Source organism: Apostichopus japonicus, chromosome 13 (genome assembly GCF_037975245.1).
Source record: "Apostichopus japonicus isolate 1M-3 chromosome 13, ASM3797524v1, whole genome shotgun sequence".
Classification (NCBI taxonomy): domain Eukaryota; kingdom Metazoa; phylum Echinodermata; class Holothuroidea; order Aspidochirotida; family Stichopodidae; genus Apostichopus; species Apostichopus japonicus.
The window spans coordinates 22,382,106-22,401,855 of NC_092573.1; the positions used below are offsets into that span (position 1 = coordinate 22,382,106).

General features: G+C 36.5%; 2 protein-coding genes across 4 annotated transcripts; both read right to left on the reverse strand.

Annotated features, from left to right (window-relative positions):
* Positions 1-2,340: 2,340 nt before the first annotated feature.
* LOC139978727 (uncharacterized) lies at positions 2,341-10,913 on the reverse strand. Of its 3 annotated transcripts, none has more exons than XR_011796997.1 (6): positions 10,171-10,912; positions 9,325-9,534; positions 7,676-7,795; positions 6,518-6,556; positions 4,706-5,541; positions 2,341-4,516 (listed from the first exon to the last, which is right to left on the reverse strand). XR_011796997.1 is itself a non-coding variant. In XM_071989185.1 (6 exons), the coding sequence occupies exons 2-6, from the start codon at positions 10,294-10,296 to the stop codon at positions 5,317-5,319; spliced, it is 720 nt and encodes a 239-aa protein (XP_071845286.1). In that variant the 5' UTR covers positions 10,297-10,327; positions 10,700-10,912; the 3' UTR covers positions 2,341-5,316. The 3 variants fall into 3 exon arrangements, 2 of the variants coding, with proteins under 2 accessions (XP_071845286.1, XP_071845287.1); XM_071989185.1 differs by having other exon boundaries at positions 2,341-5,541; positions 10,171-10,327; positions 10,700-10,912; XM_071989186.1 differs by having other exon boundaries at positions 2,341-5,541; positions 7,676-7,777; positions 10,171-10,913.
* Positions 10,914-12,447: 1,534 nt separating this feature from the next.
* LOC139978505 (chemokine XC receptor 1-like) lies at positions 12,448-16,163 on the reverse strand. The gene has a single exon (XM_071988790.1). The coding sequence runs from the start codon at positions 15,081-15,083 to the stop codon at positions 13,833-13,835; it is 1,251 nt and encodes a 416-aa protein (XP_071844891.1). The 5' UTR covers positions 15,084-16,163; the 3' UTR covers positions 12,448-13,832.
* Between the last annotated feature and the right edge of the window lie 3,587 nt (positions 16,164-19,750).

Below are 19,750 nucleotides of genomic sequence, written 5' to 3' on the forward strand. Positions count from 1 at the left end.
ATTATCTTACAGACACTGATAACGCATTCTCATATTTACAACATCTATTTTATCGATTAAAGATGATTTTACCACTAAAATGTATGCCCACTCAGCGACGTAGCCAGGAATTTGAAAGGGGGAGCACTTTTTGCGATTGATATGGATTTTCAAAGTTGTAGGCACGACTATCTGAGCGGAGCGCCACCATCGGTTGGCGCGGAGCGTACAAGAAAATTTTTGGTTTTACAAACCCCCCAGATGGCCGGAAATTACGGCCCTTCCCGAGTGTTCATTCTGGTTCCCTGGCCTCTTGCTAACTTGAGACACCTCATTCAGTATCACTTTTAGACCCAAGAAACAAATGAGTTAAAATAGTACGTAATTCAATACTACATAATGTATTTAAAATTAGCAAGGTACATGTACAGAGTAGTCTTACGTTTCAACTTCTGATACTTATAAATACAAAGGTAGGCCTGAAATGTCTTTGATATAACTATAGCCAGTAATTGTCTTTGATACAACTGTAGCTATTAAATGTCTAATTCAATACTACATAATGTATTTAAAATTAGCAAGGTACACGTACAGAGTAGTCTTACGTTTCAACTTCTGATACTTATAGATACAAAGATAGGCCTGAAATGTCTTTGATATAACTATAGCCAGTAATTGTCTTTGATACAACTGTAGCTATTAAATGTTTAAGTAAGCCTAATAAGAGAAGGAGAGGTATCCGACGATTGCAATCTGATGCAAATTTCTCAACTGTTTTCTCAACTGAAATATTATCTGCGTAAACTGGTTCTTAACTACATGTTAAAAAACTGACAAGATCGGATCCTAGTCTTTTTCGGCGGGTAGAGTGTTGAATGAAACGGCACGCGATAGAAATGACAGCCTAGATGACAGAAGAATAGGTCACCTAATTTAGCCATATTCTTGCTACGTTCATTTCAATAGTTTTTCCTGTCTATAGACTCTTAAAACTCGTCCAGCAAGCTTATCGATTTGAAGTATGGGTGTTTTTAAATAAAAAGATAACTTGGCCAAAAAAAATGTAGGCCCGGGCCTACAGTGCTACATACTGGCTACGCCCTGATCATATGATATCATAATCAGCAGATTTTGTTTCCTGTTTGAATTCTTTTACATGTTCTTTTACATAATATATCAGAAAGACAAACATAGTGTTCTTTTACAATTTTTCCAGTAGGATGATTCTTGTTTATTGTCCAGTGTCTGGACTTTAATACATTTGACGAACTTAACTGATGGACAATATAAACTTTCATATTTTGTAATATTGACAGATATGCAGTGGCCTAAAAACAAATATCGTTATCGCAGTGTATTAGCAGTGTAATAATTATTACAGGAAGTGCGTATCACGTACGATTGCTAGCTTAGCTTCATAACATGCTGTTCGTGCAACACCTTAGGACAGGGTTGTCCAACCTTTTACAGAGGAGGGCCACATGGAATGATTGGAATGATGAAGGAGGTGCCGCATGAACCCTACGCTCGATTTTCCGATTTTTTGCCCGAAGCCCAAGGCAACAAAATGTGAGCACTGCGCGCGGAGCGCACTGATTTATTTTCCTTCCTGATAAAACAGATGAATAAAGTTCAGCCCCCCCCCCCCTCCGCTGAGAGAGTGCTACACAAACTGACCTGTATGCAGTTTTTTGGACCCAGAAGGTTCGAATGATTGATTATATAGCTTCAAATTGTTATCAATAAATCTGCTCACTAAAATTTCGCACCGTAGAGCATCTCTGGCGGGCCGGACGCAACCCTGCGGCGGGCCGGACTGTGGCCCGCGGGCCGTAGGTTGGACTACCCTGCCTTAGAACGTTGTCGACGTTGTTGTGCATACAGTTCGTGACATTCCATAGAGTGCGGTTAGGTAGGCAATATGTATTTTATTACACAGTGGCCAACTGTAGGCTTGTAATTGGCTATAAGCTAAATTTAGCTAATTGCATCTGCCAAACTAAGTAAGTAGTTGAATCAGTAGGCGTGAATGTTACTACGATTACAATCGAGTTAACGGAGCTGACGAGTATTCAAGATCAAAAGAGCACTGACAAAATACCATGCTAAAAACGGCAGTTTAAAAAAAAAAATCGACACTGAAAGGGGGGGGGGGAGCGGTCGCTCCCCCTGATCCCCCCTGGCTACGTCCCTGTGCCCACTCAATCATTTGCCTGGGTATTGGACAACTACCGTAAGCATCTTTCTATTACTAAATGGTACATTTCAATAAAAAAATATAACTGTTGTTTCATGATGATGTGAAGTGCAGACTTCCCATAAAAGATTTTAAAAAAAAAAGCGAAACAAAACAATTTAGAGAGAGCAATATAACTGTATATTGTTCTCATGCCCAGATGATAATAAGGTACTACAAAATATGGCACAATTATCTGTAATACTAAATATAGTTGAAAGACGAACAGAGAAAGACTTTAAGTTGCATAACACAATATTTAAGAGAATGCATATATGAACAAGTGAGCTTTGATTATCTAAATATATATTATGAAAGTCTGGTGCCATCTAGCACAACAACAAAAAGTTGAGGACGTGGACACTACCACGTTAAACTGTTTATCAGGCTACGAAAATGTGACGAAAATCTGAGCAGACTATACTACAATGATCAGAAAGTCTAATGTTAGAGATACAGTTATTTCAGTATAGGCTATATGGCTACGCCCATAGCAACTGATGTTACATCATTGGTTTATCATTATCAAAATGCGTGTAATTATTAACCTGTCAGTCGACGTGGTACATTTGGAGTTCATTAAAATAGACCAAAGACTTAATAACTTCAAAATACCAAGAGGAGCCGTTGCTGTAATTGAAATATTGTACATTTGTCCGTCCGCCTTTAACAGGCTCCTGCTCGGGAAACGGCGACTTTGTTGAAACTGTGCACCTTATAAGTCCCAACCTGGATGTGACTTCTAAACCTCCCAATACTCACGATCTTCCATCTAAAACCTTCTAAACATCTAAACCCTCGTGAGGTTGTGAGGAAGCTTAGTAACCAGCAGCGTATTAGCCAACACCCTGGCCGAATTATCGGCCATAGTGTAATGGGATTGCACTCAGAGAATCAGAATTGGTTACTTTTTTTTTCAAAGTCACCTGTCTGACGTCCGTTTGGATTGACTCTATATCCAGTTACATCTGGCTTTATATGGCCAGATAAAACTTGATCTGGCCAGATTAAACCAGATATAAAGCCAGATCTGGGATTTCTGTAAGGGGGAGCATATGCTACAAATTGCTAGACTTTTTAACGTACTTCCACATGATGTTCTGACCCTTCAATTTATTTCAATCATGGAGGAAATCAAATTAAGCAAGATATATCTAAGATAGCGAAAATGCTTTGCGGATGCACGGCAGTAAACATGTTTGCTGAATTGAGAACAAATTATTGTTTTAGATTTAATTTGGAGTGACCATTACTCCACTTTCTAGCGTATTAATGGAGAAACACTGATATTTAATGACAACTAGAAAGATATGACTCTTTAATACATGTGAACACTTGTGAAGACTTAAGAAATGAAATGCCATCCATCTTTATCAGCTGTTTCCTTTGGTATTAAATACAGCTGTGCAGCTGCTCATCAACCATAGCAACAGATTTGTAGCTTGCTCACGGGGGCATGACAATACTACACATCCCAACTGAGTAATGAGTCTCTTCTGCTGTTGACTGGTCACGTTAGAACTAAGTTACACATTTAACGACAATCAATCAAATGATATACTAAAATTGTCTGGTTTCAACAAGATGTGACGTGCCATACTTTAAAGGAGGTTTACTCAGTGATTTAATGTTTTACCACTTCGAGTGACCATATACTGTTTTAAAGCAATCATATTTTGATGGAAAATGACGACCGATTTAAGGAATGATGGCAAACCAAAATCAGAAGAGAGCTTTCCGTCACATGACTGTAAAGTCAAAACTATATCTCAATTTTAGCAAGGAGTGTTACTTTAAGGATTTCAGAAACATTCTTTTTGGACAATTAGAGAAGTATGTTTTCCGGTCCATTTGAGAAGATTGATTGCTAGGAAATTACAGTACGTGCCTAAAATGCACTGAACTCTCGTACAGCCTGGTAGAAATCGATCAACAAACATTTCGACAACTTTTCACAGGACAAGCTGAGTTTCACTGGCAGCAGAATGACTGCAGTTCTTTGAGGGAAAATATATGTTTTAGATAATCATGAAGCCGTTACCAGCTCCCTGAGATAACCATTCTTTAATCCCTATAATATATGCATACGCAATATATTTCCCAATGCAGTTAAAGGGATAACCATCCCAATCGAGAGATAACCATCCTCTAATCCATATAATATATGCATATGTAATATATTTCGAAATGCAGTACACATGTTAAGGGGGGGGGGGGGTATCGTCAGTTTCGAATCCATTTAGATCATTTAAAGAATGATATACGTATTATATTTACTTGTCATGATACTCAAACAGTAGCCTATCCACAGTCAAGATACTTGTCTATTAGTTAGCTGCTATATATATGTATAAACATATACAATAGCATTATAGTCGAAATGCAGTACACATGTTAAGAGGGGGGGGGGTATCGTCAGTTTCGAATTCATTTAGATCATTTGATGAATGATATACCTATGTTTGCTTGTCATGATACTCAAACAGTAGCCTATCCACATTCAAGATACTTGTCTATTGGTTAGCTGCTATATAAACACTGAATAGCATTATAGTCCATTCACTAGACAGTACCAAAGTATATCAGCACTACAACAAGTCAAACTGAGTATAACAGCACCACAGTCCACGTACAGCACTACATAGTGGAAGTAAAGCAATCAAGTTCATATAGCAGAAGAGCCTAAAGCTGCACTGAATATATTCAATGTAACAGAGCTACAATCATTCAGTATAACAATATATATATATATATATAGCCATGTCTAGCATTATACCACAATATTGTACGCTGTCAAGCGATGGGCATGCATTGGACTATAAAGACAATAATCCAAGGCTTAATGAATTTTCCTTGAAATGTTGTGCTTCTAACATATTTGTACATTGCAATATTTTCTTGTAGTTTTTTAAAATATTTGATTTTAATTATTAAGTATTTGAAGGTCTTAAATCAAAAAGAGGAATATATTTACAAACAACATGGCGGATTTTTTTTTTAAATCATCAGTGTCTCTCCTTCTCTTGACGATAATGTTTTCTTCTCCAAATGTTGAAAAAAAAAGAGGTTCTTGGCTTGTTCCTCCGTTATAGTGTACAATCTTATTGTCCTTGCGTGGCGAAGTAAAGTACGATAGCTAGAAGCAATATAAAGACTAAAAAAGCTAAAATGACAAGAATGACGTAACGACAACCTCTACGGATTCTGCGGCGAGCAAAGTTCTCTTCTATAAGTTCCATGCGTTCTTTGCTGTTGGTTGTGTTTTCGGTCCCTGGGTCCTTGTTGCCATTGGAAACTTGCTGACGACGGGGTTTAAAGTGCGTATTCTGTAATAGACAGAGGATAGTTGTCTTAGATAAGAATACATGAGGGGAAACCTTGACAGGGTGGGGTTGAAGTGGTGGGGGGGGGGGGAGAAGTGGAAACTGTCGTTTCGACAATGATATACCTCAATCTGATTTTTGCTTATGATGGACACTAGAGTATAATGATTTCCCACAGCTGGTTTGTATATGTTATGCCAAAATGAATATTCACTCCCTAATTAACTGACTCTAGTTTGCCTAACCATCACGACAAGCTTGATTTCTCTTACAGATTACTGATAAGTTACATGAAAGGTTTCAGTATGGTACGTCTATCACCATGTAAATATAGTACACATTACGTCTCTCACCAAGTAAATGTACACATTTGAGTGGAGTTAATATTATTCCCCTGCTTTGTCCACCTTGAATATGTAAATATGAATCTGGCCGCTGAAGATTTTCCTAAGCATATTAATCTGTTAACTGGTAAAGCCATGAATCAATCGGGCTGAATCTTTTCTGCAGGTGCTGTTCTCGGGGTCTTGGAGTGTACAACCGTCCCTCTTTCAACACGACAGAGGTTATTAGCACAACTTTGCGTGTAGACCTCAGAAAAACCTTAATTTATAGTCAACATATGCTGCAGAATGAACCATCTGCAGGGAGAGGGGCCCCTAAAAATGGGAGTCCATTTCAATGACCTCTGGACCACAAGCCCTACATTTTAAAATATTGGAACCACTCCTGTCCTGAGCGGCTCAAGCCACGTTCGTACAAACTTGCACTTTACATTAATTGGAGTGGAATCAGTGGGGAGCGAAAAATAAATCAAACAAACAGTACGAAAAAGGAGACGAAATTAGTTTATTTAAAACAACTTTTGAGTCGGGACTTGCAAAAGCTCCGTAATAATATTCGAGTATATTTTTTGGGGGGATTATCAAAACATATTAATCTCGTCACATTATTTGACCGATATTAGCTTCGTACTTACTCTTTTAACTCTAGCTGGTATAATTCTTCCAAACTTTGCCTGAGGTACAATGAAAGATGGAAAAAATGGTAGTGAGTTTCGCATGCATGCCAAGTATATAGGCTAAACAGTTACATATACATTCATGCGTGCATGCATGCACACTGACTGAGTATGGAACGCCGAATTAACATTCGTTTGACTGTATAAGATATCTATAATCCATTTTAAGATTTATATTTGAGAAATCAAGAAATAAACTTTAATTAGAGGTATCAAGAGTTAAATTTGAGGCATCGAAAAATCAATCAAGAGATGTAAAAAAAAAAAACCAAATGTCAGATATCGAAAACTGAATTGGAGACATCAAAAGTTTATTCTTCTTATATCTTAAATTGAATTGTCGATATCTAAAAATGAATTCTGGGTATCTCTAAAAAGAATTTAAGATATCTCTAAAAACAATAAGAGATATAAATTCAAAATAATTAAAGGTGTCAAAAAGTATTCTTCAATTTGCGAAATCTTTGAAGAAATTAAGATAGGCTACGGATAATTCAATTGGAGATATTTGCACGTCCATTAAAAATATGATGAATTTTTCCAGATATCTCTATTTCATTTATAAGGATATGTACTATTAATTCGGGATATTCATCATCCAATGCAGTTACCTCAAATCTTGTAATAAATTATAATATTAGCTTTCCATCGTCATTTACATCTGTGGTGAACTAAAAGTCACCACAAACTCATAGCAAAACACAGCGATAGCGCATTTATTCTGTTTTTAATATGTAAATATTAAAATTAAAGTGAAAACAGATGAAGTAAACATATGACCTGTCTGACTGGTCACCCTGGTGACCAGAAAGGTTGTCTGGTTCATTCGGCACAAAACTACCCCTTACTCAATGTTGTATATAACAACACGGTCTCAAGATTAATCGAGATCAAACAGTCCAGGATTTTGCTAGTCACTCACTTTTTTTCACAGAGTAAACGACCCTCGAGGGGATCCCCCACCCAACCCCACCCCCGTATATACAGGAAAGTGTCCACCCAACCATAACAAATATGAATACTGGTCCCCATTACGAGCCCGTATCTGCATCACCACAAACCGCCCACCCCTTCCAACTACCCCTCTCCCCTTCAACCATGATTGTTTGAACTTACCACTTTAGGTTTATTTGGAGGCGAGCCTTTGTTCTTTAGTTTGAAGTTGTCGTTGTAAATAAGAGTTGGTCCTTCTTCATTGGTCGTGACTTTTCCATTTTCCTGGTTTGTCTCTGAGACCTTAAATAATTCAAGTATAGATGGTTGATAAATATTTTTGCGATTGTGCTGCTACGTGCAGTGTTAAGAGGGGGGGGGGGGGGCGGGATGAGGGCTCTGTTACACAAAGTATAATTATTTGGTCTTGACAAGTATTAATGTTTACTTACTGTAATTTCGGAAATCTTACCAAAAGACGAAAACCAAGGAAAGCTAATTAGGGTCTACAGTCCCACAGTATCCAAGCTAGGGTCGCGACCCTGCTTGGATCGTGAAATATTTTGGAGAGCAGAGGACAAAAAACTTTTTTTTCCCCTCGATATTTGTGCAAAAACAGTCTTGAACATAAAATATTCAAAAATTGCAAAATATAACACCATGCTACAGCACCCTTCATAAGCATTTCTCAAGGGGAGGGGGGTGAAGGGGGATACAGTAGGCCCTAACCGGGCTATAAAACCTATCGTTGAGGGTCGCCGAAAAGATCAAGTTGAAAATCGGGTGTCACCAAACAATTTAAAAATTTGATTACCAAGGGCCTACACTACCTGACTATATTAAATCAAATTTCAACCTTGAAAGGTTACTCAAAACAGTTCACCGTGCGGTTACCGTGGTAACGAAGCAGCTCACTTATACACACAGTCAAATAGTATTTCTAATGATAACATATCGATTGCTTATTGTGGTTAGAATTAAACTTTGGATTGGAAAATGTTTTTAATTTTGTTCACTAGGGCATTGTAAGAGGATTGAATCTTGGAGAGGGCGGCAACGTGCTTTCATTTTAGGGGGACAAATCACAAAATTACCTCAAACTTTCCGACAAATGGTATCATCTGTGCATTTCGTATAGTACCAAGAATAACCTTTTCACAGTATTACTGCCTCATAAGGAATTTAGATATCAGTTTTGTTGTATACATAACTTGGCCGTTCTTTCATTTCACAGAAAGTTCGCGATATCCCTTCCCCCATTACCAAACGTATTCGAAATACCTGTATACGAGTATACCACATAAGCAGCCCATGCAGAGTGATATGTGTTCGTATACAAAAAAAAAAACACGTCACAAGCCAGATTAGCCAGCTCAGTGTACATGTTGGACGTAATGTACTAATAAGCTTATAAATTAGGTACTGACTTGTAACCCGTGGTTAACCTTAATAATATCACTATAAGGCAATGAGTCATACAGAAATTATGACACCTTTTACATAAAGAATAAATGACACGTAGTCAAATCTGCACAGGGAAGGGAGAGGTGGTGAGGTATATATAGAAGGTCCCCCATCCAAAATCACAATTATCTTGAAATCATGAATATTTTTGACCATGGACTCCAGAACAGAGTGCCTCACCCAACCAAACTACCTCCCTGAACCCCCTACCCCCCCCCCACTTACCCTCACCACTCACCCTTCCCCATCACACCTCATTCCCCTATTCGGCTAATTGATATAGTCTTAAATTCTTAATCGTATAGTATTCCCGGTATTACGATCTTCATAGGGCGGTATATTTCAGTGATCCAATCACTTTATCTTACTATTATTTCATCTGATGGTCCGTCATAGTTCTGCCCTGATCCTTGCTCAATATCGGCTGCACTGTTCCGTTTTGCTGGCTTCACCCCCTTTTCATATAGTGGATTGACCCTCATAGAATCAGTGGCTGGCTTGACCGGGGAGGCACCAAACACACTAGTCATGTTGGAATCGTCAACTTCTCGATCGGACAGCTTATTCAGTTGTAGTTGCTGTTATACATGCACAGAAACATTCAAAATTAGGCCTAATTTTCATTTGGCATTTGAATTGTTGTATATAGTCAATAATCTGTCAATGCTTTAAGTTAGTGTACTCAAAACATAACAACAACAAAAACAGTAAAATTTGTGACCAATTGTTGTGATGAGGTTACAGCTTTCTAGGCCCAAGTGTCCAGATATATCATCTTCGATACATTCTAGATGTGACTTGCAAGGACCGTGGTCATTACCCACCTCTTGAGGGGTTCACGCCCATCTTAATTTAATTAATTAAATTTGTCACTGGGTTTACTAAACGACGCCAAGCATATGAGGTAATATGATGTTGGTTTTTCCTTCTGCTAACTGGTTCCCCTATTTCCCATATCTATATAATATAAGAACGGAAGTACAGAACACCACTCCCACTTACCCCCACCCCCACTCCATACCCAGCTCTCCTCCGTATCCTCTGCAGGTCGGGCCAGACATCGGCTTGAGATCGGGGGACACGGGGGCAGACCAATATTCACGAGTCTTAATAAGTGTCACCACGCCTATTATTGTAAAAATGCACTGGGAGAATCCCCACCGTTGTCGGGGATCCCCCTTCCTGTGTTACACGTAACACAAATATATGCTTACCATTGTCGTCGAAGCTGTACTGGTTCTCTTTGCCTGGTTGTCAGCATTTTTCTTGAATCTCCCTCCTCTCCTTTCACCAGTATCAAAATCAGTTACATTTATATCGTCAAGATCGGAGTCCGACATGTTTTATTTCTCTCCCTCGCTGTTAAACCTCCTTGACATGAAAAGTGAATCTTATTCCGTGGCGTCTTTATGATACCTATCAATATATGTTCTCTTCTGATATATACTATACAATAACACGTCAGCGGTTAGTAAGATGTACCGTTAAAAAAATAGTCCTCTTTACAAGAGTTTATATACTAAAGAATAAATTCGAAGGTATCATTTTGTCATTACATAAAAAAAATTCTCGCCATTTACGTACAGAACCATAATTTACGACAAATATTATGCCTCAACACATTTATTTCACAGCATATATAAACTGTATATCTATCTAATGATGAAGTGAATATCACGAAGTCAATATCAAAACGTTAATTAAATATACTTTAGAAATGAAAACGAAGGCATCGAAACTCACAGCTGATGCTTAGAGCATATACAGTATCCTTTCCAAGGGAATTATCACAACATAGTCACTAAAACTATGATATTGATAAAGACGGAAACAAATTCTTGTATAGTTCTAATTTACGTGTTAAAACGTTATACTCGTTGAAACGTGTGTGTCGGTCTCACAATGATTCGGTTTTTATTGTACCTATACACGGTGAAGACGTATATTGCCACTGTGTGTTATTCTCTTTGTAATTTCAACATGGCGTATTCGAATCTTCGTTTGGGGTTAACCTTTATTGAAAATCACTCATGCATGGATTGCACACAAAGCCCAATGGCACAGCTTCTGTGAAGCTATTGCAAGGCGAGGCTATTCACTGGTCGATTACTCACTGATAGCTTAAGTCAACTAAAGTCGTCAATGAATTCTGGAAAAGAAAGCAAAATGATGTTTTCTGTCAATGTTTCTATTCATATGTAATTTGTTATTTAATCAATGAAATTTCAGTGCATGATAGATCATTTTTTTAGAAAGAAAACATGACAAAGAAACTAAACTGGCGTTCCTTATTTTCGTCGCAGTTAAGCTAAAATATGCAACTGATTTTAATAATTATCTTAAGAATTTTTTATTTTAATTTTTTTTATATTTGGAATTAGAGCTCGCAGCTAAAAATATCAAAGCCCCAAATTGGCAATTCTCGAAAGATAATACGGTCATGTAAACTTATTAAAGACGAATTAGTAGGACGTTTATAACATATTATTATCAACGTTGGAATCACTCCTTTAAGTAACAGAATGATAACCTTGCACTGAGTAAGCTCTCTATCACAAAGCCGTTTAGGGTGAGTAACTTTCAGAATGTCGATTTCGCCCATTGCATTGTCTCGGTATAGAGTACAATAGTGTTATGATATATCTATGTTTACAACGACAAGGGCCCATACAGCAGTGATTTTGTTTCCTGTTCATGATGTAAGTTGTTGCTTGAAATTCAACACCAAAGTGTTACCCAAGTTGAAAACTTCAGTTCGCGTTGAATTTATGGTATATTTTGCAAACCCCCGTGTAGACTCTTGCACCCATGCAACCCATCATTCTGTATACCACAATCATGTGTGCAAACAATTCAAGGGCACTAGTATTGTGCCCCCCCCCTTAACTTGTTGTACCCCTCCATAACTTGTTGGTGCCCCTTCAAAAACATTTGTAGGGCATAAAGTTGTGTGTGTGTGAAGGGGGAGAGTACATCGTTGTGTGAGTATATGTGTGTCTCTATGCGAGTTTATTGACATAAATAGCCAATGTGTAACAACGAAATGGTTACAGCCACATGAAACCCTTAGTTTTATTTTAGGGTTATCCAATATCCAATAACGCGAGTTAATATATATATATATATATATATATATATATATATATATATATATATAATATAACGAAAATCCACGTTTACTCCAAAAGAAAATATTATTAGAGAAACCAGAGAAATAAGATATGACTCATAATTGACAAATAATAATTTTCTTATTTGTCAATTAATTCCTTATTTGTCAATTATGAGTCATATCTTATTTCTCTGGTTTTCTCTAATATTATATTATATATATATATATATATATATATATATATATATATATATATATATATATATATATATATATATAATATAATATAATATTAGAGAAAACCAGAGAAATATATATATATATATATATATATATATATATATATATAGAAACTGAAAATAGTATCATCGTCCTCTCTTCTTCCCTTCCCTCACCCTCACATACACAGAATGTTTCCTTTAAGTTTAATCAAAGCTTGTTACATGATCTCTGTACTATAGAACCACTTGTCGTTCATTAGTTAACACGTTTTAGCCAAGTCATAAATCTCCATGATTCTCTGCAGCAGGTTGAAGTTAGCTGTGAGGATATCGTACTCGTGGTGTGAAAAAGACAGCTGGTGTTTACTTTGTGTCGCGTTGCCTTTATTACTGGTGTAATCACTTATAAACAATATGATATCTTCACATGATGAGACACCGAAAGCATTCAATTAAAATGCGAGGAAAATGAAAATAAGACATATAACAAATATTATGAGAGATAAGGAAGGCATATTCAATTTTCGGACCCACCTGTCACAACTACGTGAATTATTTGATTACCAACATGCATGAGGTACTAATACGGGCTATGATAATACATAAGCTTGTTACAAGTAATGGGCAACTATAGTTCAACGTATTTATGTAACGTTATAGTATTACTATTAGCGCTAGCTTATGGTGAACCGTTTTAAAGATACTTCATCTCCAAATTGTAGCAATGCTAAACATTGGTGCCCAAAAGTTCTTTCAGGGAGAGATTCTGATCCAATTAGTTCGCAAAATACAGAGAAGGAAAGGCTGAAGACCAAAGAGGGCGAAACCTAATCGAAGTATTGAAATATAAGTTGTAACATAGTACATGCACTGAATAAGTTAGTTATAGATTTACTACTATAGTCCAACATCTTCTCCAGGTATAGGCGTTACATAGCAAAGCTATGCTGCTCAGAATTTCAACATTGTATAGCCGATGAAGCGTACAGAAACAACGTTTGGTTAAATTTAAAGTATCAAACTTGACGTGCATGCACGAAATTAAATGCAAGCGCCAGATTGCTCAAATAGTATAGTCCTGGAGTCACCCTGGTACGTTACCTAATAGGCCCCGAGTACAGTAAGTGTTGAAACTGATTTGAAGTGTAATTTGCACTGGTATGCAGAAATATATATATATATATATATATATATATACATATATATATATATATATATATATATATATATATATATACAACAGTCTATATAACAGCAATGTATATACTTAAATGACACCCTTATAACAAACAAACTATAAAATTAACGTATCATAACTTTCAACAGTAATATATACAGTACAACATCATTTGAAGGTAAACACTAATTTTCGTTGAATCTCCAACAATCTGGATATACATTAGTCTGTACTGTTAAAAGGAAATCAAACATACCTAAAAACATAATCGAAGCAACCGTGAATATAAATTATGTGCATATTCATGAAAATATTCAATGCAATCGTCATAGAAAAGGAAAGATACTCCCAACACAAATACAATTTTTACAGATAATCATCCTCGGTTTCAGCCACGGCTATTTTTGCCATGATAACACGATTACTTTTAGGAGATAATGTATGATTCGTCCTGATCGAACTGCGGTTGGAGTCTCTTACAGAAGACTCGCGGTTCCGATCTGAATCAGATCGGAGCGGTTGGGTCTTTTTGCAGAGTAGAAAATTCTTAAGTCCTCTTCTTAACTTTGATACAAAGAGGACGTGCATAATAGGGTTTAGACAGGCATTTAAAGCACCAAACCAATTAGCGAGGAGAATGAGAGTGAATCCTTGTTGTTTGTACAAACCGAAATAAACATAGTAAAGGTTCACATAGAAATAAAAGCTGTAATAAATGAGATAAGAAAAGGCTGAACACACAAGTAATTTGATAGTTTGTTTACGGGCCTGATCATGCGCATTTCTTCTTACCGAATGATGATGATGTTGTCGGCTTCCATTTTGAAATCTCTTGAGTTTTCTGTGCTTTAGTTTTCGTATTATTTTTAAATAAATCATTAGTGTAGTGATGAAGGTAGACGCATACAGAAGTAAGAAAAGGGTTGCAGTGTAAAAACTACCGTAAAATAGGCTGTCGTCTGCTTTGGCGCTTACACAAAATGTGACGTCATAAATGAAGTCACCACTCCCTGCCACAGAATGCATCTCCCTTTTGACAGAATCGAAGAGCACACAATGTCCAAAATGAGGCAAGATTGACACACACCAAACGAGAACCAGTATAAAGTTTGCGCGCGTTTGTGTACGCGTTGCAAATGCCATGGTTGTCACGGGATGGATCACACAACAAAATCGTTCGACACTCAAGGCCAGAAGAGTCATTATAGCGGCGGTACCGAAAAATGTGTTGAAGAAGAAAGAAAATGTACAAAATATATCGTTCACGACATAACTCGACCATTTTGTCGGTAGTAAATACTGAATCATGATTGGCAGACATTCGAGGAGTACTAAAAGTAGGTCACAAATGGCTAAGTTCGCGATGTATGTGTTGATCGAAGTTCGAAGATGATAGTAACGAAAGAAAGTGAGAATTATTAAACTGTTACCTAGCAACGCTGGGACGATTACAACAGCGAAAAGCGCACCATAGATAATTGAAATGTTCGGTTGAAAAATCACATCACGATCTACTTCAAATATCTTCTTGACAATATCATCAGTTGTTCCATTCGATAAAGAGGTAGTTAATAATTGTGACGTAATGTTTACATCATCAACAGTGGCTGTTTCCATTGTTACTACAATTAATTAGAACGTCATCAATGAGCATAAATTTAGTCTCTCATATAAAGTCGTTATTTTTTTTATTCTGGAGGTAATTACCACCCATTTGCATTTTTACAGGCCGCCGGTTACATGTTTCAGGTCTGTATTGCTCTTTCGAATCGAAATGTTGCCTCGATCGGCACGTAGACATATGCCGACTATACACTTGTTAACTTCGTACAATCTCTTTTCGTCACAGCTTCAATAAACAGCTGAAGCCCTTTTCAGTTATCTCATTCTCTGCCAAACTGACGATAAAAGCAAAGTAAATTCAAATCTCTTCTCGAGCCAGCCTTCCTGGTATAACAATCAAAATTATCCTAAACGAAAGATAGAGCAAGTTAAAAGGCCTAAGTGTTGACTTTCACTTTGACTAACGTTCATTTATTGCATACACAGTGTATATGCATATGCACTTAACAGGCAAACTAAAGTAACGTTTACAACAATTTTATAATGAAAGCTATATAAGTTCTCCTCCATTCAGTTCGTTTGTAACTTCGTTTAGTCAAACGATGAAGCAATCACAGCCGTGATTGGTTATATACTGCAGTCTGTTGCGAGAAAGAAGTCATTTTACACGACAAAACAAAGTTTCGTGAATAAATTCCTTGACATATTCCAAAAACCCAAAAAACAAACAAATTCCGTCATACTCCGTCCTGATTCGTATTCTGCAAAATAACACCAGTCACAGCTTTACATTCATAGTATAAAGTAAGTGAAATATAACTAAGAATTTTCTTCCAAACTTTGAAATTCCTATTTTCAGCCGATTTGTTTTCGACCACGCGAACCTACTTCATTCACAACACTTCAAAACATCTCTGGGAATACACGAACTAAGAAGACAGCCGTTTCCAAACTACGTTGTGTTTATCGTTATCAAATGAACTTACTCCACTGTGTGTGCGATGCTTTCCTTTGAATCCCAACATAAACTTTCTTCAAAGATGGTTATTTGTTTTTGGATTAACTCTTCTTGTTAAATAGGTCTTTAGTTGTTGACATTACAAGTATATCTACAATGACAGTGTTTATTTGAAAACACTTATCATCCTATCAATGATGTCGAATTGGACTCGGTGACCTCATTCTTGAGTATCGTCACAAATTCGATGGCGCTGTTTAATTTTTTATTTGTATACAAACAAATTACCTATATACAACTAGAACTGCATTTGCCTGCAAAAACGCAGTATTGTAGTGCGCGTGGAGTGCTTGCAGTATTAGGAAGAACATTTCGGTTGTTCGTGGTGTTATTTTTGGGCGGACAACACACCAGGGAGTATATTCATAGTGTAGGTACCTACAAAGTGAGGGCGCTTGTGAGCACCATGACAGGCTCAGAATATGTTGGCTACGCAGCTAGCATCTGATACTGCAAATTTACAGAGATTATCACTGATCTGTACACTAACAGATCAGTGGAGACTATATGAAAGTTTAAGTTTCAACGTCCAGCCAAGTAGGTATCGTTCACTTGGCAAGTAATGCCAATATCGTAGCGCGCACAGTAATAATTACTAAAGTTGTACAAGGTGTTTTTTCTCGAAAGAGCTAATTGATAGAATTCTACACATTTATTGATTACAAAACGCTACAGGCCACTATCAGTGTAGCTTACATTTCGATTCGTGGAATTTGTCTAGGCGGAAACAGTTCCACGAGACCATTCATTCAGCTACCCCGCGCTCCCCTACCCCCCCCCCCCCAAGAAAAGAAACAAAATAAACGTTTTCGCTTTCATTATGATGGTGGAGATGCACGTACTTCTGAGGACATATATATACTTTTTCCGGAGAAGAAGTTGAATGACAGAGTGACAAATGAAGGATATGGGATAAACAGAAGGGTCAATACATTCAGAGGCACAATGTGCTACTATATCACGGCATTGCCACGTGACGTAAACATTGGAAATAATGACAAGAACATTCAGTGTCACAAGTTTTTAATTTCTTTGTATTCTACTTCTGACATCAAACATTCATGAATTTTTGTACACAATGTATCATTGATTAATTACCAGTAATAACACGACTAATACCACAGTGCGTCAATCGTTACAAAAGAAAGTAAAAAACAAAAGGAAATTCTTGGCAAATTTCTCCCTTGTTTTGCGGCCATTTGAGTTTTTCACAAAGTTAACTGGGAAGCCCTGTAGTTAGGCTGATAAACTAGGCCAGGAAAACATACACAACCAGTAAGTTCAACATACTTAGTAGTTTCTTAACTGGTACATGTTATAACTCAAGTATACGTTCATCAAGAACCAGGAAATTATAAACATAATGTGCAACAACATTACAGAAAAGAACTCAAATATGAACGTAATGAGTTGCATGTCATTTGTTCCAGCAGATAGCAAAGTTTTATTCCCTTTATTGTGTGATTTGGGTATTATTTTGTAATAATACAAAAACAACTTTCCGTTCAAATTTTCTCTTTGCAGTCATGTTCTGGATTGTATCATAAGAAACTGGATCAAATATGATCCCTGACTATTTGCTATGACTGTTTGCTATGTACTGTTGGCACCTTAAAGGGTGTGAAGACTCGCGCAAAAAGAAACGTCTAATGCTGGTAATCTGACCTAGTTTCGAATGAGGTGTAACAGAAGTGTTAGACACCACCATCGATACCAGAAAATACACACACAGCTTGCTACCGTCTGTAATTAGACACTAGTGTACAGTCAGTACATACAGCTGCGGTCAATACCCACAGCACAGTGTGCAAACAATATAGCGATGGACATCTCAGGTCCAGCTAAAGATAACAAGCTATCACATTTCATTACTGTCTGCATTTTGTAGCGACACAAACAAAACGTCACTTGCAAGTAACAGAAAGTTAACTTTTTCAGATGGCTGCACGCGGTTTGGGGGGAGTCTTCAATGCTTTTAATGGCACAGCAAACAGTAAACAAATGTTTACTAGGGATCTGTTATACAGTAGGTTCAACAACTTGATTAAATTCAACTGGACTCCAGAAGCTTCTGAGCACATGTTCACCCAAAAGAAAGTTTTGGAAATAATGGTATATTTTACTTACTGCCATAAATCATGCATAGAACAGAAAAAATAAATATAATAAAGACAATTAGACAAGAAAAAAAAACACATAACTGCCCCAAACAGTAACACAGCTGAAAGTCAAAGGGAGACCAGTCCCATCCAAACTTGGCATTTTTCAGCAGGTTTCCCCACAGGATATGAAAATTGAAATAACACTTTGGTTCATGATATATAAATAAAACAATTTCCCTTGCTTCCCCCCCCCCCAACCCCCTGCCTCCACTCAACCACTCTCCAAAACAAAACAAATAAGATCATGAAAACAAAACCCTTGGTTGCTTCTCAAATTTTCAATAATATCATATCATAATAATAATAATAATAATAATAATAATAAAGCAACAGTTTTTCTTTTCAAAACGAAATATTTTTTCAGGTACGGAAATGGATATAGTCATCCATATAATTTTCTCATACTACACATGAAGTATGATATTTATGATTGTAAGAGAAATAAAAACTTACCTAATATTTGCGATTTTTTTCTATAAATTTAAGTTTGCAATTGATGCTGAACGTTATATTCATTCAAAAACAAGTAAGTGTAAGAAAGATAAAGTAAGTTATATTCAATTACAACATGCATTATCTGAATGCCCAAAGTTGTCCCATTCTTGAAATTTCATAAAAACATGTTCTATGCGAGAATTGTAAAAGGTGATTATAATTATAACAATATGTATATGCTATATTGTTTAAAAGGAAAATATGCTGAATAAATGGAGGAAAAAAAATCATAATAATAATCAAAATAATAATAATAACAATAATCATAATAATAATAATAATAATCATCATAATAATAATTATAAAAATATTAAAATAATAACAACTAGTCTTATATTGCGCAGACTCTCAACAAAAGTTGTTCAATGCACTTAATGCGTGCGGAACTGCTAATAGAATTGAAAGAAATGAAAGTTTTAAGACAGTGCTTGAACTGAATAATAGAACCCAAAGACCTAAGTTCAACTAGGAGGGGGTTCTATAAACGTGGTGTAGCATTATGAAAGCTAAAGTCACCAAAAGATCTTGCACATGGCATTGGAAAAATGATAATAATAATAATAATAATAATATTAAGCAGTTATTTTAACGATGCTTGAGTGACCACAAATGTGGGAGTAAACTGTAAGGGTTTATGGATTATAACTCACATGTCAGGTGGCTTCCAATTCAACATTTTATCTCAAATTTGGAATCTTTTCAATTTAAAAAGTCATTTCAGATGGAAAACCGTAGATTGCTCTTGGATGAAAAACTCACCTTACTATACCCCGGCCAGGTATCAAACCTGCAACCTCTCGATTGCTAAGACTGATTCAAATGCCACCGCCTTTATCCACTCGACCGCTTCACCGGTATAATATATCATATCATATCACATCACATCACATATTTTAATATAATATAATATCATATAATTTCATATCATATCATATACAATATCATATCATATCATACCATATCATATCATATGATATCATATCATACAATATCGAATCGTATGCTCTTCTTGCACAGGTCCAGTTGTGGGTAATTCAATTCCTGCT